This window comes from Heterodontus francisci, chromosome 4, assembly GCF_036365525.1.
Source record: "Heterodontus francisci isolate sHetFra1 chromosome 4, sHetFra1.hap1, whole genome shotgun sequence".
Lineage (NCBI taxonomy): Eukaryota > Metazoa > Chordata > Chondrichthyes > Heterodontiformes > Heterodontidae > Heterodontus > Heterodontus francisci.
The window spans coordinates 76,728,532-76,753,161 of NC_090374.1; the positions used below are offsets into that span (position 1 = coordinate 76,728,532).

Here is a 24,630-nt window from a genome sequence, read left to right on the forward strand (position 1 = left end):
ATGGCAGCTGGGAAATTTTTAATTAATTAATTAATCTGGAATAAAAAGCTAGTCACAGTCATGATGATCACATCATAAAAACCCACTTTGTTCACTAATGTTCTTCAGGGAAGGAAATCTGCCGTCATTACCTGGTTTGGCCTTCATGTGACTCAAGATCCACAGCAATGTGGCTGATTCTTAACTGCCCTCCAAAGTGGTGTAGCAAGCCATTCAGTTGCACCAGCCTGCTACAGAAAAGTCAAGAGAATTAAACTGAACGGACCATCTGGCATCGACCTAGGCACGGGAAATGACAAAGGCACAACCTGCCCTGTTGTCCCTGCAAAGTCCTCCTCACTAACATCTGGGGACTTGTGCCAAAATTGGGAGAGCTGTCCTGTAGACTTGTCAAGCAATAGCATACTCACAGAATCATACCCTACAGACAATGTTCCAGACACCTCTATCATTATCTCTAGCTATTTCCTGTCCCATAGGCAGGACATAACCACCAGAAGTGGCGGCACAATGGCATGCAGTCAGGAGGGAGTTGCCCTGGGAGTCCTCCATATTGCATCCAGACCCATGAAGTCTCATGGCATCAGGTCAAACATGGGCAAGGAAACCTCCTGCTGATTACCATCTACTGCCCTCTCTCAACTGATGAACCAATGCTCCTTCAAGTTGACCACCATTTGGAAGAAGCACTAAGAGTAGCAAGGGCACAGAATGTATAAAGAACAAAGAACAGTACAGCACAGGAACAGGCCATTCGGCCCTCCAAGGCTGCGCCGATCTTGATGCCTGTCTAAACTAAAACCTTCTGCACTTCCGGGGTCCGTATCCCTCTATTCCCTTCCTATTCATGTATTTGTCAAGATGCCTCTTAAACGTCCCTATGGTACCTGCTTCCACCACCTCCCCTGGCAGCAAGTTCCAGGCACTCACCACCTTCTGTGTAAAGAATTTGCCTCGCACATCCCCTCTAAACTTTGCCCCTCGCACCTTAAACCTATGTCCCCTAGTAACTGACTCTTCCACCCTGGGAAAAACCTTCTGACTATCCACTCTGTCCATGCCACTCATAACTTTGTAAACCTCTATCATGTCGCCCCTTCACCTCCGTCGTTCCAGTGAAAACAATCTGAGTTTATCCAACCTCTCCTCATAGCTAATACCCTCTAGGCAACATCTGGTAAAGTACTTCTGTACCCTCTCCAAAGCCTCCACATCCTTCTGGTAGTGTGGCGACCAGAATTGCATGCAATATTCCAAGTGTGGCCTAACTAACGTTCTGTGCAGCTGCAGCATGCCATTTTCTGTATACTTCCCACCTGTGTTAGATCTTCCAAGATGCATTACCTCACATTTGTCCGGATTAAACTCTATCTGCCGTTTCTCCGCCCAAATCTCCAACCGATCTATATCCTGCTGTATCCTCTGACAGTCCTCATCACGATCCGCAACTCCACCAACCTTTGTGTCATCCGCAAATTTACTAATCAGACCAGCTACATTTTCCTCCAAATCATTTATATATACTACAAAGAGCAAAGGTCCCATCACTGATCCCTGCGGAACACCACTAGTCACAGTCCTCCATTCAGAAAAGCACCCTTCCACTGCTACCCTCTGTCTTCTATGACTATGAATGTACTCTGGGTGAGGGACTTCAATGTCCATCACCAAGAGTGGCTAGGCGGCACTGCTGCTGACTGAGTTGACCAAGTCCAGAAGGACATATTTGTCAGACTGGGCCTGCGGCAGGAAATGAGAGAAGCCACAAAAGGGAAAAACCTACTTGACCTTGTTCTCACATGATATCAAGAAATGGCTGAAGGCACTGGATACTGTAAAGGCTATGGGCCCAGACAACATCCCAGCTGGAGTACTGAATAGCTGTCTTCCAGAACTAACTGCTCCCCAAGCCAAGCTGTTCTAGTACAGCTACAACACTGGCATCTACTCGGCAATGTGGAAAATAGCCCAGGTATGTCCTGTCAACAAAAAGCAGGATCAATCCAGTCCGACCAATTACAGCCCCATCAGCCTATTGTCAATCTTCAGCAACATGGTGGAAGGTGTCGTCAACAGTGCTAACAAGCGACACTTTCTCAGCAATAACCTGCTCACTGATGCACAGTTTTTGTTTTTAAAGGATGAAGATCCATTTGATCTACTTGCAGGAACACTTCCATCAGAAGCACCGGACAATTCAGCTCCAAAATACACTGGTCCTGTGGTGAAGGTAGAAATGAAATTTGTCTCCTGAAACTTTCAATGTTTGAATAAGATTATTGTAACTACATTGTATGTTGGTCCATTTCTTTGTGGAGCTAATGTACATCTGTTGTTACGACTGAGGTGGGAGGAGTGCACTGTTTATTCCAGTTCCACTTCTCCACAGGTCACAACATATTTAAATTTTCCAACTTACCAGAATAAAACACACAAACCGGGTTTCATTAATAAACAACAAAATTATCAGTTTATTATACAACAAGTCTTAGCCAGTAGTGAAATGAAGCAGAAACACACACATTAAAATTTTAAGTTCCATTTTTACCTTAGCCACACACACACACACACACACACACACACACACACACACACACACACACACACACACACACAAACACAGGTTAACTGAGAAAAGTGAGCATTTTTGTTTAGAGTTCTGTTAGACAAAAAAACACTTGCGCTGAATACTTGCTCATTCCAGAAGAAAAAACAGATGAGATATGTTGTTTCCAAAACTGGCATACTGTCTGGCCTCTGAGTACACATTTCAGTTTGACTATGAATTCCTTAAAAAAATATTTTTAATAAAAAACAAAAGCACGTTCATAACATTGTACATATGAAATTAGCCTGTTGGTATTGCTGACTTTTCCCCAGTCCAACAACTCGCATTGATATAGTTCACTTAATATAGTAAAAGATTTTAAAACATTTCACAAAAATGTTATCAAACAAAATTTGACACCAAGTCATGTCAGGAGATATTAGGACAGGCTTATTTAAGTGATAGATTTACGCAGCATCTTAAAGGAGGAGAGAGGCCGAGAGGCTTCAGGCTGCAATTCTAGAGCCATCTGTGTCAACTGCTTTCGGCTTTTACAGGCAGCTTTATCGGCACCTGGAATAATTTCCTAAATGTTCATTTGATTCACTTATCTCCAATTATCATTTTACCGAAGCACAGTACATGGACATTGAATCTTAATATTTCTTAATTAATTAATCTTAATAATTTTACTTCTCATATTTTCAGGAATCAGATGCTGATAAGAAGAAGGCTGAACGAGTGGGAGAAACTGAAGGATCTATACCACCTGATTACAGATTTAAAGAGCAACCTGATCCTAAGGTTTGGTCAGGCAATTAAATCGACAGATGCCAATTTAATTTTTGTATTTTCAAAAAATATCCATTTTCAGAACATCAAGAAAAATCTCTATTATGATTGTACAAGGTCAGTGTCAGCTGTGGCTCTGTTGGTAGCACTCATGGCTTTGAGTCAGAAGGCTGTGGGTTTAAGTGCCACTCCAAGACTTGAGCACAAAAACCAAGGCTGACTCTCCAGTTCTGTACTGAGGGAGGTGCTGTCTCATAGATGAGATGGATGAATTTTGAAGAACAGCAGGGGAGCTATATTTATCAATATTGACCAATATTTATCTCTCAATCATAGAATCATAGAAAGTTTACAGCACAGAAAGAGGCCACTTGGCCCATTGTCTCTGTGCCAGCCGAAAAATATTCCACCCATTCTAATCCCACCTTCTAGCGTTTGGTCCGTAACCCTGCAGATTACGGCACTTGAGGTGCATATCCAGACTCCTTTTGAATGAGTTGAGGGTTTCTGCCTCAACTACCCTTTCAGGCAGTGAGTTCCAGATCCCCACCGCCCTCTGGGTGAAAACATTTTCCTCATCTCCCCTCTAATCCTTCTACCAGTCACTTTAAATCTATGCCCCCTCATCACTGACCTCTCTGCTAAGGTAAATAGGCCCTGCACATCAACTGTATCCAAGCCCCTCACAATTTTGAACATCTCAATCACATCTCCCCTCAGCCTTCTCTGTTCCAAGGAGAACAACCCCAGCCTATCCAATCTTTCCTCATAGCTGCTTTTTTCAAGTCCCGGCAACATCCTTGTAAATCTCCTCTGTAGCCTCTCTAGTGCAATTACATCCTTTCTGTAATGAGGTGACCAGAACTGCACACAGTACTCAAGTTGTGGCCTAACCAATGAGTTATAACCTCCCTGCTCCTACATGCTATACCTCAGCTAATAAACAAAAGCATTCCATATGCCTTTTTAACCACCTTATCGACCTGTCCTGCTACCTCCATGGCTCTGTGGACATTCACTCCTCTGTGGACATTCACTTGCTCTACACCTCTCAGTATTTTCCCATTAATCCTGTATTCCTTTGCCTTGTTTGACCTCCCTAAATGCATCATCTCACACTTCTCTGGGTTGAATTCAATTTGCCACTTTTCTGCCCATCTGACTAGGCCAGCAGTATCTTCCTGCAGCCTACAGATATCCTCCTCGCTATCAACCAAGTGGCCAATCTTTATGTCATCTGCAAACTTCTAGATCATGCCCCCTACATTTGCGTCCAAATCACAAACAGACCACGAAAATCAGGGGACCCACTACTGAATCCTGAGGAACGCTAGTGGAAGCAGCCCTCCAATCGCAAAAACACCCATCAGCAATTACCCTTTGTTTCCTGTCACTGAGCCAATTTTGTATCCACCTTGCTGCAATTCCCTGGATCCCATGGGATTTCATTTTTTAACCAGTCTGCCATGTGGGACCTAGTCAAAAAACTTGCTAAAATCCATGTTGACCACATCAACTGCACTACCCTCATCTATCTTCCTTGTTACTTCGGCAAAAAATTTGATCAAATTAGATCTTCCCTTAACAAATCCATGCTGACTACCCTTGATTAATCCATGCCTTTCTAAGTGACAGTTTATCCTGTTTCTCAGAATAGATTCCAATAATTTGCCCACTACTGAGGTTAGACTGACTGGCCTATAATTATTTGGTCTATCCCTCGCTCCCTTTTTAACCAGAGGTACAACGTTAGCAATCCTCCGGCACCAGACCTGTATCCAGTATCCGCTATTTCCTCTCTTGCTTCATTTAACAGCCTGGGGTACATTTCATCCGGCCCTGGTGATTTATCAACTTTTAAGGATGCTAATCCCATGTCTGTGTTGGGAATAAGCTTTCCTTTTCTGCCTTATTTTACCCTGTAAGCTCCTTGACATCCATAGGGCTCTAGATTTGGCCGTCCGACCTTGTTCCTTTGTGGGATCAATCAACACCACAAAACAAATTATCTGGTTATCACATTGCTGTTTGTGGGAGCTTGATGTGCAGAAATTGGCTGCTGCGTTTCCTACATTATAACAATGACTACACTACAAAAGCAATTCACAGGCTGTAAAACGCTTTGAAACATCCTTAGGGTGTTTAAGGCACTACAGAGATGCAAGTCATTTTTTTTGGTGCAGTAGTAGAAATGATGCTGATATCACGACTCATAATGAATCTGACAGAATTACAGAACAGAAATTGCACATAATTTAAACTGAGATCAGTGCATGTGTAAACCTTTCATTAATCCTGCTCGGTTCACACTGACATCATGCACCAATACGCTCTAGAATGCGGAAGTATTTTACTATATTTACGTTGCTGCTTTACCAGCTGCATTCCATTCTATATAATTCTGATGTCCCTAAGAAAAATCTGATAAAATTTGTTTTCTGTAACAGGATAAAGGTAAAGTGGCCTCTTCTTCCACGAGTCCAGGAGCAAAACCAAAGGTCACAGAGAAGGTAAAGCTGATTTTTTTTTCTCTTGTAACAGCATTTGGTTCCCTGCAGTCAAACGCTTCAGGGCACCATTTGATAGGTCAGAAATTCTCACAATCTTATATTAACGGTAGTGGTGGAAGTTTATTCAGGGATATCACTTCACTCAGTACCAGGGCTAGGATCAGCAGTGATACTCCAGCTATTGCCCAAGATTGGAGGAACCCACACTCACAGAAACAGAAATGGTGAGCATGTCCAACCTTCTTCATGGTGTTGGGCAGGAGTATAAGAGACACATAGAAGTACTTGGAACATTAGGAATGTCAGATGTGGAAAGGACATTTGTCTCCTCGAAATCTCATTCCCATCATTTCTTACGTCCCAGAGTATTTTCTTGCTCTTTGTTTAATGTTCAGAATGAAAAAAAATTTCAAAATATTAAAGGATTAATACAATTTTCACAAGTTTAGTTTCCAGATCTTCCAAATGTACTGGCTAAACTTAGTTCCATTAAGAGAAAATGGCATCTCCTTATTTCTCTTTTGTACAGATAGACTAAATTACTAAGTATAATTCTTCATATATATTTGCATGTTGGTAAACCTGTGATTTCCAATGTCAGCGGTGATGTTTTGTTGAAGCATAAAGTACAAGTCGAACTAAACCCTGCAGATGGAGGCTCCTTAATTTGTGCTGCACCGTTGAGGATTTAAGGCCTTTGCATCTGTATTCTTAAAATGCCTTTGAGATGATTTAACTACATTTATTGTATTGTTATGACAGAGTATGACAGAAGGTGATGTCCTGGATTCTCTGTCAGCAGACTTTGGCTGCAGCTCTCCAGCTCCAATTTCAAAATGCTCAGCTGCTACTTCTCACTCTGCAGCACCGCCCTCAATGCCGAAGCAGGTATGACTCCAATCTTAAACAGTTAGAGACAGCAGGCGGAGGCCTCTCCTCCATCATTCAGCTTGGTGCGACAGCACTCACATGATTGCATTCTTAACTATCCAGTCGTAGCCAGAGAAACACCTGCAGTGGCTTCTCCTCCTGCTCCCGCAGTGTTACCTCCGGTGCTCCGCATAGGTGTATTCTTGGCTCCCTCATTATTTTTCATCTGCATGCCGCCCTCAGCTACATTATCGATAAACATGTCGAGTTCCACATGTACGCTGACGACACCCAACTCTACCTCTCCACCACCTCTCTCGACTCGTTCACTCTTTCTAATTTGCCACACTACTTATTTGACATCCAATACTGGATGGCTCACCACCACCTTCTCGGGCAATTAGGGATGAGTAATAAATGCTGGCCCAGCCAGCAATGCCCATATCCCGTGAAAGAATGAAAAAAAAGGAAACAAAAAGGTTAGATTTTGACTTTGTGCGATAGTGTATAACTATAAGTTGTATAAGTTGGTTGGGAATCAGACGCCCATTTTACACCTTTCACAACTTTCATTTCCTTTGACTTCCATGGAAATAAAAAAACATTTGAATAGAAGCAACAAAATATATTGTTTAAATTTTGCATTTTGTCTGAGGATTTTTAACAATCAAGACAGACATTCCTCCAGGTTGCTTCCACACCATTTTCTCCTCTCAGAAATCTCTGAGGCCAAAAATTAACTGAGAATGGCCACAACCTGGATTCATACAACCAGCACTGTCAGCTCATCAGGGAGAGGTGCACAGCAGAGAGCAAATGACGACATGCTTGCTGTTCCTCTCAGTTTGCTTTGTATAATCTCAGCAATTGAGCTGTGGTTGTCAGCTGTATCTCAGTTGGTAGCACTCTTACTTTTGACTCAGAAGGTTGTGTGTTCAAGTCCCACTCCAGGACATATGAATGTATGACTTGAGCATAAACGTGCAGTACTGATGGAGTGCTGCACTGTTAGCAGTACCATCTTTCAGATGAGTTGTTAATGAGGCCTTGTCTGCTCTCTGAGTTGGATGCAAAAGATCCCACAGTACTATTTTGAAGATCAGGGGAGTCTTGGAAGCAGTGTGCTGGCCGATATTTATCCCTCAATCAATATCACATAAAGAGATTATCTGGTTATTATCTCATTGCTGTTTGTGGGAGCTTGCAGTGTGTAAATTGGCTGTTGCGTTTCCTACATTACATCAGTGACAAAACGTCAAAGGTACATCATGAGCTGTAAAGCAGTTTGAGACATCTTGTAGTTGTGAAAGGTGAAATATAAGAGCAAGTTTTTTTTTTGCACCACCAGACCACCTTCCAGTTCTAACTCGGGAGGAGATTACTGGGAATTACTTTGAGCAGCACTGGACTAGCAATCACCTGCAGCAGTACAACCGAATGTCAGACATCCACCACCTTCCATGCTGCTGGGACCTCTGTCATCTAGCAGCCCCCTTCATCCCCATAATGAGAGCCAATAATAACATTTGAAAATACCATTTCCACATTTTTGGAGATCCCAGTTGCTTCGCTACCCAGGATTGTTTTCCCACAGCAGTGCCCAATCCTGTCTTTTTGCAGACCAGAACTTCTCATGTGACAATCCATATCTCATTTAAGGTCTTAATAAAGGTGATAGAAATGGTTTTGGAAACTAGAAGTTGTTGAATACAAACAATTGAAAGTGAAGTTGCTGACAAAGGGTCATCGACCTGCAATATTAACTCTCTCTCTCTCTCTCTCTCTCTCCAGAGATGTTGCCAGACCTGTTGAGTATTTCCAGCATTTTCTAATTTTATTTCAGATTTCCAGCATCTGCAGTATTTTGCTTTTGTATTAGTGTTTAATTCACTGCTACTTCTCTTCCAGGAATTCCCAACTTGCAGAAGATCATTTCTTCTCTCCAATGGGATTTCCATTGATGAACATATGGGGCAGGTGGTGGTAGTGGTATTATCACTGGACTAGTAACCCAGAGACCCAGGGTAATTCTCTGGGGACATGGGTTCGAATCCCACCACAGCAGAAGGTGGAATTTGAATTTAATTAATAAGTCTGGAATTAAAAGCTAGTCTAATGATGACCATGAAACCATTGTCGATTGTTGGAAAAACCCATCAGGTTCACTAATGTCCTTTAGGGAAGGAAATCTGCTGTCCTTACCTGGTCTGGCCTACATGTGACTCCAGACCCACAGCAATGTGGTAAACTCTTACATGCCTTCTGAAATGGCTTAGCAAGCCACTCAGTTGTGCCTAACCGCTGCAAAGTCAATAAAAAGGAATGAAACCGGACAGACCACCCGGCATCGACCTAGGCACTGGAAACGACAATGGCAAACCCAGCCCTGTTGACCCTGCAAAGCCCTCCCTACTAACATCTGGAGGCTTGTGCCAAAGTTGGGAGAGCTGTCCCACAGACTAGTCAAACAACAGCCTGACATAGACATACTCACGGAATCATACCTTACAAACAATGTCCCCGACACTGCCATCACCATCCCCAGGTATGTCCTGTCCCACCGGCAGGACAGACCCAGCAGAGGTGGTGGCACAGTGGTATACAGTAGGGAGGGAGTTGCCCTGAAAGTCCTCAATCGATTCCGGACCCCATGAAGTCTCATGGCATCAGGTCAAACATGGGCAAGGTAACCTCCTACTGATTACCACCTACCGCCCTCCCTCAGCTGATGACTCCGTACTCCTCCATGTTGAACACCACTTGGAGGAAGCACTGAGGGTGGCAAGGCATATAATGTACTCTAGGTGGGGGACTTCAATGTCCATCACCAAGACTGGCTTGGTTGCACCACTACTGACCGAGCTGGCCGAGTCCTAAAGGACATAGCTGCTAGACTAGGTCTGCAGCAGGTGGTGGGGGAACCAACACGAGGGAAGAACATACTTGACCGCGTCCTCACCAATCTGCCTGCCGCAGATGCTTCTGTCCATGACTGTATTGGTAGGAGTGACCACCGCACAGTCCTTGTGGAGACGAAGTCCCGCCTTCACATTGAGGATACCGTCCATCGTGGTGTGTGGCACTATCACCGTGCTAAATGGGATAGATTTTGAACAGATCTAGCAATGCAAAACTGGGCATCCATGAGGCGCTATGGACCATCAGCAGCAGCAGAATTGTACTCGACCACAATCTGTAACCTTATGACCCGGCATATCCCCCACTCTACCATTACCATCAAGCCAGGAGACCAACCCTGGTTCAATGAAGAGTGCAGGAGGGCATGCCAGGAGCAGCCCCAGGCATACCTCAAAATGAGGTGTCAACCTGGTGAAGCTACAACACAGGACTACTTGCATGCCAAACTGCGGAAGCAGCATGCGATAGACAGAGCTAAGCGATCCCATAACCAACGGATCAGATCTAAGCTCTGCAGTCCTGCCACATCCAGCCGTGAATGGTGGTGGACAATTAAACAACTAACTGGAGGAGGTGGCTCCACAAATATCCCCATCCTCAATGATGGGGAAGCCCAGCACATCAGTGCAAAAGATAAGGCTGAAGCATTTGCAACAATCTTCAGCCAGAAGTGCTGAGTTGATGATCTATCTTGGCCTCCTCCTGAAGTCCCCAGCATCACAGATGCCAGACTTCAGCCAATTCGATTCACTCCGCGTGATATCAAGAAATGACTGAAGGCACTGGATACTGCAAAAGCTATGAGCCCTGACAATATTCCGGCAATAGTACTGAAGACATGTGCTCCAGAACTTGCCGCGCCCCTAGCCAAGCTGTTCCAGTACAGCTACAACACAGGCATCTACCCTGCAATGTGGAAAATTGCCTAGGTATGTCCTGTACACAAAAGGCAGGACAAGTTCAACCCGGCCAACTACCGCCCCATCAGCCTACTCTCAATCATCAGTAAAATGATGGAAGGTGTCATCAACAGTGCCATCAAGCGGCACTTGCTTAGCAATAACCTGCTGAGTGACGCTCAGTTTGGGTTCCGCCAAGGCCACTCAGCTCCTGACCTCATTACAGCCTTCGTTCAAACATGGACAAAAGAGTTGAACTCAAGAAGTGAGGTGAGAGTGACTGCTCTTGACATCAAGGAAGCTTTTGACCGAGTATGGCATCAAGGAGCCCTTGCAAAACTGAGGTCAATGGGAATCCGGGGGAAAACCCTCCGCTGGCTGGAGTCATACCTAGCGCAAAGGAAGATGGTTGTGGTTGTTGGAGGTCAATCATCTGAGCTCCAGAACATCACTGCAGGAGTATCTCAGGGTAGTGTCCTAGGCCCAACCATCTTCAGCTGCTTTATCAATGACCTTCCTTCAATCATAAGGTCAGAAGTGGGGATGTTCACTGATGATTGCACAATGTTCAGCAGCATTCGTGACTCCTCAGATACGGAAGCAATCTGTGTAGAAATGCAGCAAGACCTGAACAATATCCAGGCTTGGGCTGATAAGTGGCAAGAAACATTCACGCCACACAAGTGCCAGGCAATGACCATCTCCAACAAGAGAGAACCTAACCATCTCCCTTGACATTCAACGGCATTACCATTGCTGAATCCCCCACTATCAACATCCTAGGGGCTACCATTGACCAGAAACTGAACTGGAGTAGCCATATAAATAGGATGGCTACAAGAGCAGGTCAGAGGCTAGGAATCCTGAGGCGAGTAACTCACCTCCTGACTCCCCAAAGCCTGTCCACCATCTACAAGGCACAAGTCAGGAGTGTGATGGAATACTCTCCACCTGCCTAGATGGGTGCAGCTCCAACAACACTCAAGAAGCTCGACACCATCCAGGACAAAGCAGCCCGCTTTATTGGCACACCACAAACATTCACTCCCTCCACCACCGACGCACAGTGGCAGCAGTGTGTACCATCTACAAGATGCACTGCAGCAATGCACCAAGGCTCCTTAGACAGCACCTTCCAAACCCGCGACCTCTACCAACAAGAAGGACAAGAGCAGCAGATGCATGGGAATATCACCACCTGCAAGTTCCCCTCCAAGTCACACACCATCCTGACTTGGAACTATATCGCCGTTCCTTCACTGTCGCTGGGTCAAAATCCTGGAACTCCCTTCCTAACAGCACTGTGGGTGTACCTACCCCACATGGACTGTAGCAGTTCAAGAAGGCAGCTCACCACCACCTTCTCAAGGGCAATTAGGGACGGGCAATAAATGCTGGCCTGGCCAGAGACGCCCACATCCCATGAATGAATGAAGAAAAATACGAGTTCGGAACAGGAGTGGGCCAATCGCCTCCTTGAGCCTGCCCCATCATTCAGTAAGATCATGGTGATCTGATTGTAACCCCGACTCACATTCCCACCTACCCCCAATTACCTTTCACCTCTCTTTTACCTTGCTCACCTTCATTGCTTTGTGTTTCGCTTCTTGTTTGCTCAGGTATCTCTCAAAACTCGCTGTCGCAGCCACATCTCCTTCCTCCGCAATTGTCTTCAGCTCTGATTTACTCCACATGGAATCCAACTGAAATTACATCCTTTATGTTTTGAAAATCATTCTGACGAAGGATCATCTACCTGAAATGTTAATTCTGTTTCATTCTTCACAGTTGCTGCCAAAGCTGCTGAGTATTTCCAGCATTTTCTGTTTATATAAGAGTTGTAATCTTCTTTTCTCTCTTACAAAGGCACCTCTGAAAGCTTCAATGGCTGCCTCAGTTTCTGCAAGTAAAAGTGATGCTAAGGTAAGTGAAAAAAGAGTGAAGTGTGAAATGTGTGGCAGCTGCCAATGACAGCAGAGGAATTGCACAAACAAATTAATTGAGGACACGGTCGCAGGTCATTCATCAAATACCTTTCAGATATCATCACAGAGCCGTTCTTAACTTTATCTCAATCTGTAATTCTCATGTTCCAACAATTCATCCGCAAGGATAATCCCATCACACATTTCCAGAATCAGACCTGACACTCAACAATGCTTCCAACCTCTTATTCCAAACATTATCTCAACCTTTGATCTTTGGCTGCACTGTGCTTCCCCACATGTGTGAAAAACAGATTTAAAATCAGATTTTAAATTCACCAGTGATTGTCGAAAATAAAGCCATAATTATCCTACTTCACACTCCCAGGGCTGGATTTTAAGAGCCCGCCGCTGCTCCGGCGGCCGCTCGCCACGGATCCACCGCCCACCGGCTCATTTAAATACCTGGGTTGTCCGGCCCCACAATTATGTGGAAGAGGCAGTCTGTCCGACGTTGGCAATGGCATCAACTGCCTGTGCACTGGTGCCCTTTTTAAAGGGCAGCCAGCCCTGCCGGTGAATTTAAATTTTTAAAGTCGTACCCCCCCCCACCCCATTGTGGCAATAAAAATGTTATCGCTGCTTTCCACCCCCCAATACCAATAGCATTAAGTATTTGCCCTCCCCCCCCACCCCACCCCCCACCCCACACAAAACACTTATTTTTGAAATATGACTTCCCCCCCCCCCCCCCCCACAATACTGTACAAAGTTTAAAGTTCACCCCTTCCCACCATCCCCTGCACTAATGATGATTATTTGACTCTGATTTCCCCCCCTTCCCCACCCCCCACAACCAGTGTCACGCCTGCTTTCCCCAGATGGGGAAGTGAAGGTGCAGGAGTGCTGGCTGCTGCTCCAAAGATCAAAGCGGGTCTATAAGATCCCAGGTAAGTGCATGTTAATATATTCATTTTATTCATTTACATATTTAGATGCAGGTCCCGTCGCCCAGTGGCCCGGGGGGGGGGTGGGGGCTGCCACAGAGCCCAGCCCTTCTGGCCCATCTGGGGTCGAGCTCCGTGACGGGCCTCTGCTGGAACAATCTTACAGCTCCGCCCCGCCCCCCCCCTCCCCCGCCACAGAGCCTGACGTCGTGAGCTCAGTAAAATCCAACCCCCAGTGTTAAGGCTTCCCTTCAGGAGGAGGAAATGGGGAAATTGTCGGTCAAGTGTGAGCAACAGTTGCTTGAGTTCTTTTCAGTAACAATTTACACGTCTGTCAGAATATGTTTCTGCTGAGCTTTGTCACAAATTAATTTTTTTTTTAAAGGATGAAGATCCATTTGACCTACTTGCAGAAACACTCCCATCAGAAGCCCCCGACAATTCAGCTCCAAAATACATTGGTCCTTCAGTGAAGGTACAGTTAAAATTTGTCTCTTGGTACTTTAAGTCTTTTGAATAAGATTCCTGTTACCACATCATATTTTGGTCCATTTCTTAGTGGAGCGAATATACATCTGTACATATGAAGTTGGTCTGTTGGTAAAGCTGCCTTTTCCCCAGTCCAACGACAACAACTTGCCTTGATATAGCACATTTAACCAAGTAAAACTTCCTAGGGCATTTCACGGGAGTGTTATCAAACAAATACTGAGAAATATAGGGAGATATTAGGACAGAAGACCAAAAGCTTATTTATGTGATGGATTTTACACAGTGTCTTAAAGGATGAGGGTGAGTTAGAGAGGTGGAAGGGAAAGAATTCCAGAGCCTTCTCTCTCAACTGCTATAGGCTTTTACAGGCAGCTTTTTCACCGCCATGAATAATTTCCTAAATGTTGACTTGATTCACTTAACTCCAATTATCATTTTACTAAAGCACAGTATACGGACATTGAATTGTAATATTTATATGAATTTTGCTTTGGAATAATTTTATTTCTCATATTTGCAGGAAGCAGATGCTACCAAGAAGAAGGCTGATCGAGTGGGAGAAACTGAAGAATCTATACCACCTGATTACAGATTTAAAGAGCAACCTGATCCTAAGGTTCAGTCCACCAATCAATTTGATATAAGCCAATGATTGTTTCAATAAGTTTGTATTTTCAAAATAATCCATGTACAGAACTTTGAGAAAAATTTGTACCATTGTCCAAAGTAAAAAAAAACACAATTTTTTGAAATGGTAGAAATGCTCCAGATATTGCAGGTCGTAATGAATCTGACAAAGAATTACAAAATAGAAATTACTGCTGCAGTCCCAGCAGTGGTCACCGCTTAAGATGGCGCTGCTGGGACTAAGAGCTGCCCGCCCGTTGATTGGCTGGCAGCTCTGTTAGGCAGAACTTCCTGCCTGAAGCGGGTGGAAGCCCCGCTTCACACCAGTTGAAGCCTGGGGACCCGCAAAATACATGTCAGATCCCCAGGCGAGGTGGATGCGGGTTCACCACCGACTTTTTAGTCGGTGGCCGGCTCCCGTTCGCCTACGGTAAAATTCTGGCACACGCCTAGAGTACTGTGTACAGTTTTGGTCTCCTTACTTCAGGAGGGATATACTTGCATGGGAAGCAATTCAGAGAAGGTTCACTAGGCTGATTCCTGGGCTGAGGGGTTTATCTTATGGGGAAAGGTTGAGCAAGTTGAGCCTATACTCATTGGAGTTTAGAAGATTGAGAGGTGATCTTATTGAAACGTATAAGATTCTGAGGGGCTTGACAGGGTAGATGCTGAGAGGATTTTTCCACTCATGGGGGAATCTAGAACTGGGGGGCTCAGTTTCAAATTAAGAGGACTTTCAATTCTAAGTATTTCTGGTGCCCCAAAGAAGAATCTGATGACGTTTGTTTCTTGCAACAGGGTAAAGGTAAAATGGCCTCTTCCTCCACTGGTCCAGGAGCAAAACCAAAAGGAGCAGAGAAGGTAAAGCTGAAATATAGGCTGGAATTTTCTCGGGAAGTAAGTAGTCCTGCCATCAGGACAGAAAGTGGGGCCCGGCCCTTTGTGGATGGTCGTAGGACCCTGGGTGACATTTTACTGGCGTCAGCCAATTAAGAAGCCACCACCAGAACCACCATCCAGGTGAGGATGGCTGCCCACCTGCCAGAGCTGCCGGCCCAATCAGAGGGCCAGCAGCCTGGCAACCTCAGCAGTGCCACCGATAGAAGTGGCCACTACTGAGGCTACAGGAAGAAGAGGGTGCTTCTGAGGTGTCCTCGAAGTCCATGTAAATTTTTTCTTTAAGCGTGTCGGGGCCAGTCAGGCAGGCCCCGCCAATCGGTGGGGTGGGGGTGGGGGGTGTCCTTCATCCTGTGGTGGCTTAGCTGCAGGGACAGCAATGGCCAATGGAGGGCCCCTCTGTGGGCCATGAACATCCATAAAGGAAGAACCCACCCAGGAACCTGTTGGGAGGCCGCCAGCATAAACCTGGCTGTCTCCGGACGCAACGGTGGCCCCTGCTGACACTGGCAAAATGGTGGCGGGAGCAGGAAGTGGCCAATAATAGGCCACTTAATTGGTTTAGTTGACCGCCCAGTGTGCGACTGCACCACTAGGGTTCCTGCCACTGGTAATATCCTGTGGGGGTGGGTAGACGGCGGGCTGCCCACCCACCCCTGATGCCTTCTGCCACCATTTTACCAGGCCTCCCACCTCCCAGTCCATCTCCAAAGTCCAGCCCATTGTGTTTTTTCTTGGTGGAACACTTGGTTCCCTGCAGAAAAACTCTTCAGGACACCATTCATAAATAAGTGACATTTATTCCCTAATTATACTAAAGGCAGTGGTAGAAGTATGTTAAAAGATGCCTCTTCACCTCGAGCCAGGCTTAGGAGCAGCAGTGATATGCCAGTTATTGCCCAAGATTGGAGGACCCCATGCTCACCCATTCTAACATTTATAGAAAAAATGGTGAGTGTGCATGGTTTCCTACTTAGTGTTGGCAGGAGGATGAGGGAAACATAAATGTACTTGGACCATACAAGATTCTGAAGGGGCTTGACAGGGTAAACATTGGGAGGTTATTTCCTCTGGCTGGGGAATCTAGAACATGAGGGCACAGTCTCAGGACAAAGGGTCGATCATTTAGGACTGACATGAGGAGAAATTTCTTTACTCAAAAGGTTGTGAATCTTTGGAATTCTCTACCTCACAGGGCTGTGGATGCTCCATCGTTGAATATAGTTAAGGCTGGGATAGGCAGATGTTTGGACTCTCAGGGAATCAAGGGATGTGGGGAACGGGTGGGAAAGTGCAGTTGAAGCCCAAGATCAGCTATGATTGTATTGAATAGAGGAGCAGGCTCGACGGACTATATGGTCTACACCTGCTCCAATTTCTTATGCAACATAAGGTATGTCAGAAATGAGAAGAGGAAAGTTGACTCATCGAAACCTCATTCCCATCATCTTGCCTACTGCGTGCACTCTCAGAGCATTTCCTTGATGTTTAACTATCAGAATAAAAAAGATTTCACAATATTAAAGGATTAATACAGTTTTTACAATTCCAGTTTCCAGAGCTTGCATGCTTAATGGCTAAACTGCATTCCATTTTGAGCAAATGGCATTTTCTTGCTTTTTGTTTAATGATTAGAGTTTTAAAAAATCTGAAAATATTGAAGGATTAATTCAATTTTTCACAAATTCCAGTTTCCAGATCTTGTAAATTTAATGATTAAACTCAGTTCAGTTTAGGGAAAATAACATCTCATTATTTCGCTTTTGTACAAATGTACTAAGTTACTGACTACTGTCACTACTTGCACATTGCCTTTCTGTGATTTATGGTGGCAATGGATGGAAACATAAAGTATAGGTCTAACAGAAGCCTATGGAAGGACGGAGATTATCCAACACTCTCCCTCGCATGTTCCATAAGTGGGAGTGACACAGGCCACCTCCCTATCATTTCTACTGCGTAACATGACGTCTAAGAACCTAAAGTAAGAGCAGGGAAAGTTGTGCAGTTAAGGGCAATTGCTGCTTACAAAGTTGTTTCTTAATTTGTGCTTCAATGTTGAAGACTTGAGGCCTTTGTATCTGTGTTATTGAAATATGATTTAACTACATTTATTTGTATTGTTATGACAGAGTATGACAGAAGGTGAAGTCCTGGATTCTCTGTCAGCAGACTTTGGCCACAGCTCTGCAGCTCCAATTTCAAAATGCTCAGCTGCAACTTCTCACTCTGCAGCTCTGCCTTCAATGCAGAAGCAGGTATGGCTCCAAACTTAACCTGTTAGAGGCAGCAGGTGGAGTAGGTTGGGAACTCTTAAGGCCACTTCCTATTTCTGGTTTTGCAATCTGATTGGTCACAGACTGATCACATGACCACATGATCACATGTGTTACCTGTGACCAATCACAGCAAATGGTTAACAAAAATGATAGATTTTGTCCTTGTGTGCTAGTGTAAAACAAGTGTAAGGGAACCAGCAACCCCTCCTGGGGTTGGAGTCACACCTAGCACAAAGGAAGATGGTTATGGTCAATCATCTCAGCTCCAGGACATCACAGCAGGAGTTCCTCAGGGTAGTATCCTAGGCCCAACCATCTTCAGCTGCTTCAGCAATGACCTTCCCTCCATCATAAGGTCAGAAGTGGCGATGTTTGCTGATAATTGCCCAGTGTTTAGTACCATTCACAACTCCTTGAATACTAAAGCAGTCCTTGCCCACATGCAGCAAGACCTGGACACCAATCAGGCTTGGGCTAATAAATGGCAAGTAATGTTTGTGCCACACGTGCCAGGAAATTACCTTCGCCAACAAGAGAGCATCTAACCATCTTCCCTTGACGACATTACCATCACTGAATCCCCCACCATCAACATCCTAAGGGTTACCATTGACCTGAAACTTAAGTGCACCAGTTAAATACTGTGGCTACAAGAACAGGTCAGAGGCTGGGAATTCTGTGGCAAGTAACTCATCTCCTGACTCCCCAAAGCACAAGGCACCAAATCAGGAGTATGATTTAACACTCTCTACTTGTCTGGATGAGTGCAGCTCCAAGAACACTCAAGAAGCTCAGCACCATCCAGGACAAAGGAGCCTGCATGTGCACCTCATCCACCACCCTAAATATTCAATCCCTCCACCACCGGTGCACAGTGCAGCAGTGTGTAGCATCTACTGGATGCACTGCAGCAACTTGCCAAAACTCCTTCGATAGCACCTTCTCCCACCTCTACCACCTAGAAGAACAAGAGCAGCAGATGCATGGAACACCACAACCTGCAAGTTCTTCTGGGTCAAAATTCTGCAACTCCCTTCCCTAACAGCACTGTGGGTGTACCTACACCACATGGACTGCAACGGTTCAAGAAGGTGCCTCACCACCACCTTCTCAAGGGCAATTAGTGATGGGCAATAAATGCTGTCCTCGCCAGCGACACTCACATCCCACTAATGAATTTTTTAAAAAGTCTGCCTTAATAAGGTGCTTATGTTTTAGATGTTACAAGCTTTCCCTGCTTTAGGTGATCAGGTACAGTGGCATCTTGGGTCTTATTGGGACCAGACTGGATGTCTCTAGTTTGTACTTACAAGGCATCTAGCACTCATTCAGTCTCAAGTTGTGTAAAATGACTATTGTCTTGCAAGCATCTGACTGGGACAATGATGGTCCTAGTGCAATACAAAGCAAAATAAGTTCAAGATAGATTTACAGCCCTTCACTTGAATTTACTGAAATCATTTTTGCAGCTCAGACATGTTGAAGTGTGAGTTGGGAAGAAGACTGGGACTGGAAATGGAGTGGGAATTTAACAGGTCAAATTTCTACTTCCAGACCTACTAGAATATAAGGAATGCCTTACAAGTGTTAGATAATTTCATTACCATTGTTGCAAGTGTATTTCCCATAAAAACAAGGGCTTAGATTTGGTTTGTCCAAATGGAGAAGCCAAGATCAAGGTCTGAGGCAATGGGACAATTGTGATGTTTGCAGTTCTTTTTAAATCAGGTCAGCAAAATATCTAAAAGCAAATATCCAATGTATTGAAAGTTGTTCTGACTTTGTAAATTGTACTATATTTTCAACAGAAAATTCCAGCACTATGAACTTGTAGAATAATAAAGGTTGCTGTCCATTTTAGTCTTAATACTGTAGTGTAACTACACTCAAAGCAATTAGTATCTTTCATAGTCTGTACTGTGAACCAGGTTGATTTACAGATTGCAGAAAATTCCCTTCCCTTCATATTAGTCAGGTGATAACATCTTATTCCATTTAACAAAGTTCTTAAGAATATTTATTGCTGCATCTCATTTAATTTTACATCTGATATAGTGACACATTTAAGTTCATACAAAAATGGTAGAAATCATTCTGGAAACTTGCTGTTGAAAATGAGCAAGTGAAACTGAAATAATAATTGAAATTTAATTTCTTCCTTACAAAGGCACCTCTGAAAGCTTCAACAGCTGCCTCAGTTTCTGCAAGTCAAAGTGGTACTAAGGTAAGTGACAAAATAAGAGTGAAGTATGAACTGTATGGATTTATGTTCACAGCAGACGCAGGCCAATGGGTTACAGTCTTATTTATGGAGAATAGTTGAAAAACCTAAATTGATTCTATGGCCGGAATCTTATGTTGTGTGGGAGGCCCCGCCCACCGGCCGAAAAGTCAGGGACGAGCCCGCTTCCGCCGGGCCTGGGGAGCCATGCCGGGATCAAGGCCCTTAATTGATCTTGGACGGGACATCCATCTCCTTGAGGCAGGAAGTCTCGCCTAAAGGAACAGCTGGCCATTCAGCGGGCTAGCAGCTCTTAGTCGCAGCAGTGCCACCAGAAGCAAGGTGACGTATGGCCCAGGAACAATGGTAAGTTTTTGGGGCCTTGCCGGGGACAGTCAGCTGGGTTCCAGCGAGGCAAGGTGGTTGGTTGGGGGGAGGGAGTGTTGTGCAGTGGGGGCAGCCCTCCATGCGGCACAGGGTGCCCGATCAGGAGGGCACCCCACTCCAGCCCACAAGAAGGCTGCTAGGTTTTACCTGGCGGTGTTCTTGGGGCCTTTGCCTTCCGGCTGTCACAGGTAAAATAACAGCAGCAGTGGGAAGAGGCCCTTAAGCGGTAGTTAATGGGCCACTTAAGGCCCTTGATTGGCGTAAAATTGCAATGGGGGCGGGAAGGCATTAGGACTGGCCCCGCACCTCCCACTAAATTTTACGTACCCCACTCCCCCCCCACCGCCACCAGCTCATTCGTTGGGAGGGGCCATTAAAATCTGGCTTATTACTCAGTATTGAATCTGTACATGGACACTTTGATCTTTGGAACCAGATCTCATCATTTCCATACAAACCACATAAAATTAGAGGATCCTGCTGTTCATTTAGTTGTACTCATTCTCTACTGTTGCTCTCTCCCCACATCCACTGTGACTTTCTGCATTCCTAATACATCAACTACAAATTTGAATGAGTTCACAATAGTGAGCAGGAAGTGCTAATTTCTTGACACAGGTAATATGTTGCTCTTCCTCAGTTCCTCCTAGTCCCATGTAGCTGGAAAATCTGGACCCTGTCTGCTGTAGGGGAGGGTTGGGAGTATGCTTCAGCCATCCTGCAAGCCCAGATATATTTTCCTTTGCCCCCTAACTAAATATATGGCCTGGAATTTGTGGTGGTAATGACAGTGAAACTCAGTGCTCACTGTTATTACTCCACTGGAATTGACAGAATCTTCGGGAGTCCACACATGCGTAGAATAACATGGAAATCCAGAAGTTGCTATCACTGATTCTACAATCCTACAGAAGGGGTGATGTTGAGGACCTCCCAGAGCCCAATCAGTGAATTGATAAAAACTTCCACTTTCACGCTGTTGGTCTCACTATAGCAACATTGGAACAGGAGTAGGCTGTTTAGCCCCTCAAGCCTGTTCTGCCATTCAATGAGATCATGACTGATATGCAACCTAAATCGAGATGGGTCTTTGCCCCATTTCCCATAACCAAAGTCTATCGATGTCAGATTTAAATTAGCAATTGGTCGAGCATCAGTTGCCATTTGCTGAAGAGAGAAAACCCTTGAAATGTTACACCTTGTGGAAAGAGATGTAACTGGGTTTTTAATGGAACACTAAGTTCATTAAAAATTTGTTTATGACCTGCTATGTTAATTCAAACATAATCATTTATTTTCTATCTGAAAATTTAAATTAAAATGAAGGATAATCAGTGTTTCTAACTTCCTGATTTGTGAGAATACCTCAGTGTGATTGGCTGCTTACCCCACTTGCTGGCATTACTGCTGCTGGATGCCTGGAGATCCCTTGACTTGGAACCTGATTAAACAGCCATCGGGAAAGGGGAAATCCACACTACAGAGATGGATCATGCACTTGGTACTTCTTGCTGAAGTTGGTTGCAAATACTTCATCAACAGCAACAGCAACAATAACAACTTGTACTAATATAGTGTTCTCAACATAGTAAGATGTCCCAAGTTGCATTATTGACCAAAGTTTGAAGCCAAGCCACATAAGGGAATATCAAGGTAGATGACCAAAAACTTGGTGAAAGAGATAAGTTTTAAGCAGTGTCTTAAAGGAGGTACAAGCGGTGTAGAGGTTTAGGGAGGGAATTCCAGAGCTTAGAGCCTTGGCAGCTGAAGGCAGGTTGTCAGTGGTGGAGCAATTAAAATTGGGAGAGCTCGAGGCCAGGACTGGAGGAGCGCAGAGATCTTGGAGGGTTGTAGAGTTGTATGAGGTTACAGCGAGAGGGAGGGGCGAGGGAGGGATTTGAAAACAAGGATCAGAATTTTAAATTCGATGTGTTGCTTGACCAGGTGCCAGTGTAGGTCACCGAGTGCAGTCTTGTCTTTTGCACTCACGTGCTGGACTCCACCATCATTAAGGATGGGGATATGCATGGAGCCTCCTCCTCCAATTGGTTGTTTAATTGTCCACCACCATTCATGACTGGATGTGGCAGGACTGCAGATCTTTGATCTAATCCCTTTGTTGTGGGATCACTTAGCTCTGTCTAGAGCATGCTGTGTCTGCTGTTTAGTATGCATGCAGTCCTGTGCTGTAGCTTTACCAGGTTGACACCTCATTTTTAGCAATGCCTGGTGCTGCTCCTGGCATGCTCTCCTATATTCTTCATTGAACAAAGGTTGGTCACCTGGTTTGATGGAATGGTGGAGTGAGGGATATGCTGGGCCATGAGGTTACAGATTGTGGTGGAATACAATTCTGCTGCAGCTGATGACCCACAGTGCCTCATGGATGCCCCGTTTTGAGCAGGTAGACCTGTTCTGAATCTATTCCATTTAGTATGGTGGTCATACCACGCAATAAAATGGAGGGTATCCTCAGTGTGAAGACGAGACTTTGTCTGGACGAGAACTGTATGGTGGTCACTCCTACCAATGCTGTCATGGACCGGTGCATCTGCAGCAGGTAGATTGGTGCAGACAACGTCAAGTAGGTTTTTCTGTTGTGTTAGTTCTCTCCAACACAGAAGTCCTTGAAGCGGCCAACATCCCCAGCTTATACACACTACTGAGTCAGCGGCGCTTGAGATGGCTTGGCCATGTGAGCCGCATGGAAGATGGCAGGATCCCCAAAGACACATTGTACAGCGAGCTCGCCACTGGTATCAGACCCACCGGCCGTCCATGTCTCCGTTATAAAGACGTCTGCAAACGCGACATGAAATCGTGTGACATTGATCACAAGTCGTGGGAGTCAGTTGCCAGCATTCGCCAGAGCTGGCGGGCAGCCATAAAGACAGGGCTAAATTGTGGCGAGTCGAAGAGACTTAGTAGTTGGCAGGAAAAAAGACAGAGGCGCAAGGGGAGAGCCAACTGTGCAACAGCCCCAACAAACAAATTTCTCTGCAGCACCTGTGGAAGAGCCTGTCACTCCAGAATTGGCCTTTATAGCCACTCCAGGCGCTGCTTCACAAACCACTGACCACCTCCAGGCGCGTATCCATTGTCTCTCGAGATAAGGAGGCCCAAAAGAAAGAAAGAAAAAAGAGTTCTCTCACCACCTGCTGCAATCCCAATCTGATAAATATATCCTTCAGAACTTGGCCAGCTGGGTCAGTAGTGGTGCTACTGAACCAGTTTTCATGATGGACATTGAAGTCCCCCCAACCCAGAGTACATTGTGTGCCCTTGCTATCCTCAGTACTTCTTCCAAGTGGTGTTCAACATGGAGGAGCACTGATTAATCAGTTGAGGAAGGGTAGTAGGTGATTTATTTGCCCATGTTTGTCCTAATGCCATGAGACTTCATAGAGTCTGAAGTCAATGTAGAGGACTCCCAGGTCCACTCCCTCCTGACAGTATACCAGTGTGCCACCACCTCTGCTGGGTCTGTCCTGCCGGTGGGACAGCACATACCCAGGAATGGTGATGAAGGAGTCTGGGATATTTGGCTGTAGGGTATTGTTCAGTGAGTATGACTGTCAAGCTGTCGTTTATGGAACAACTCTTCCAATTTTGGCACAAAGTCCTCCGATGTTAGTGAGGAGGACTTTGTAGGATTGACTGGGCTGGGTGTACCTTTGTTGTGTTGAATCCATTGGCTAGGTCAATGCCGGGTTGTCCGTCTGCTTTTATTCTTCTTATAGGATTTTGTAGCTGTTTTGCTACAACTGAGTGGCTTTCTAGGGCATTAGAGAGGGCAGTTAAGAGTCAGCCACATTGCTGTCGTCTGGAGTCACATGTAGTCCGGATCAGGTAAGACAGCAGATTTCCTTCCCCTAAAGGACATTACTGAACCAGATGTGTTTTTATGACAATCTGGTAGTTTCATGGTCATCATTACTGATACTGGCTTTCAATTCCAGATTTATTTAACTAACTGAATTGAAATTCCCAGTGGCTGTGGTGGGATTTAAACTCATGTATCTGGATCATTAATCCAGACCTCTGGATTGATAGTCCTGCTTTCAGGATTATCTAGCTTCCCCTTAAATGCATCAATGCAAGTCACAGCAACTATTCCACATTCTAACCACTCTGGTTGCTTGAGTTCTCTCTTTAATATGCTTAAAGTGAAATTTGTCAAAAAGTGAATAAATGTCTTGTTTTTAAAGGGTAAAGATGCACTTGACCTTCTTGCAGAAACTCTTCCATCAGAAGCACCAGACAATTCAGCTCCCAAATATACTGGTCCTGAAGTGGAGGTAAAAATGAAATTTGTCT

The 24,630-nt window shown here is 44.9% G+C and overlaps 1 protein-coding gene across 8 annotated transcripts in view; it reads left to right on the forward strand.

The window, feature by feature from the left end:
* The window catches only part of cast (calpastatin), a 236,224-nt gene that overhangs the window by 166,469 nt on the left and 45,125 nt on the right, over window positions 1-24,630 (forward strand). For 7 of the 8 annotated variants that reach the window (XM_068029740.1, XM_068029732.1, XM_068029733.1 and 4 more), the window contains 11 exons: window positions 2,141-2,230; window positions 3,257-3,352; window positions 5,788-5,850; window positions 6,613-6,738; window positions 12,405-12,461; window positions 13,796-13,885; window positions 14,423-14,518; window positions 15,328-15,390; window positions 17,559-17,684; window positions 19,873-19,929; window positions 24,522-24,611. In XM_068029740.1, coding sequence (XP_067885841.1) covers window positions 2,141-2,230; window positions 3,257-3,352; window positions 5,788-5,850; window positions 6,613-6,738; window positions 12,405-12,461; window positions 13,796-13,885; window positions 14,423-14,518; window positions 15,328-15,390; window positions 17,559-17,684; window positions 19,873-19,929; window positions 24,522-24,611 — 954 coding nt within the window. The remainder of the gene's footprint in view (window positions 1-2,140; window positions 2,231-3,256; window positions 3,353-5,787; window positions 5,851-6,612; window positions 6,739-12,404; window positions 12,462-13,795; window positions 13,886-14,422; window positions 14,519-15,327; window positions 15,391-17,558; window positions 17,685-19,872; window positions 19,930-24,521; window positions 24,612-24,630) is intronic. The other variant, XM_068029734.1, reaches the window with a different exon arrangement.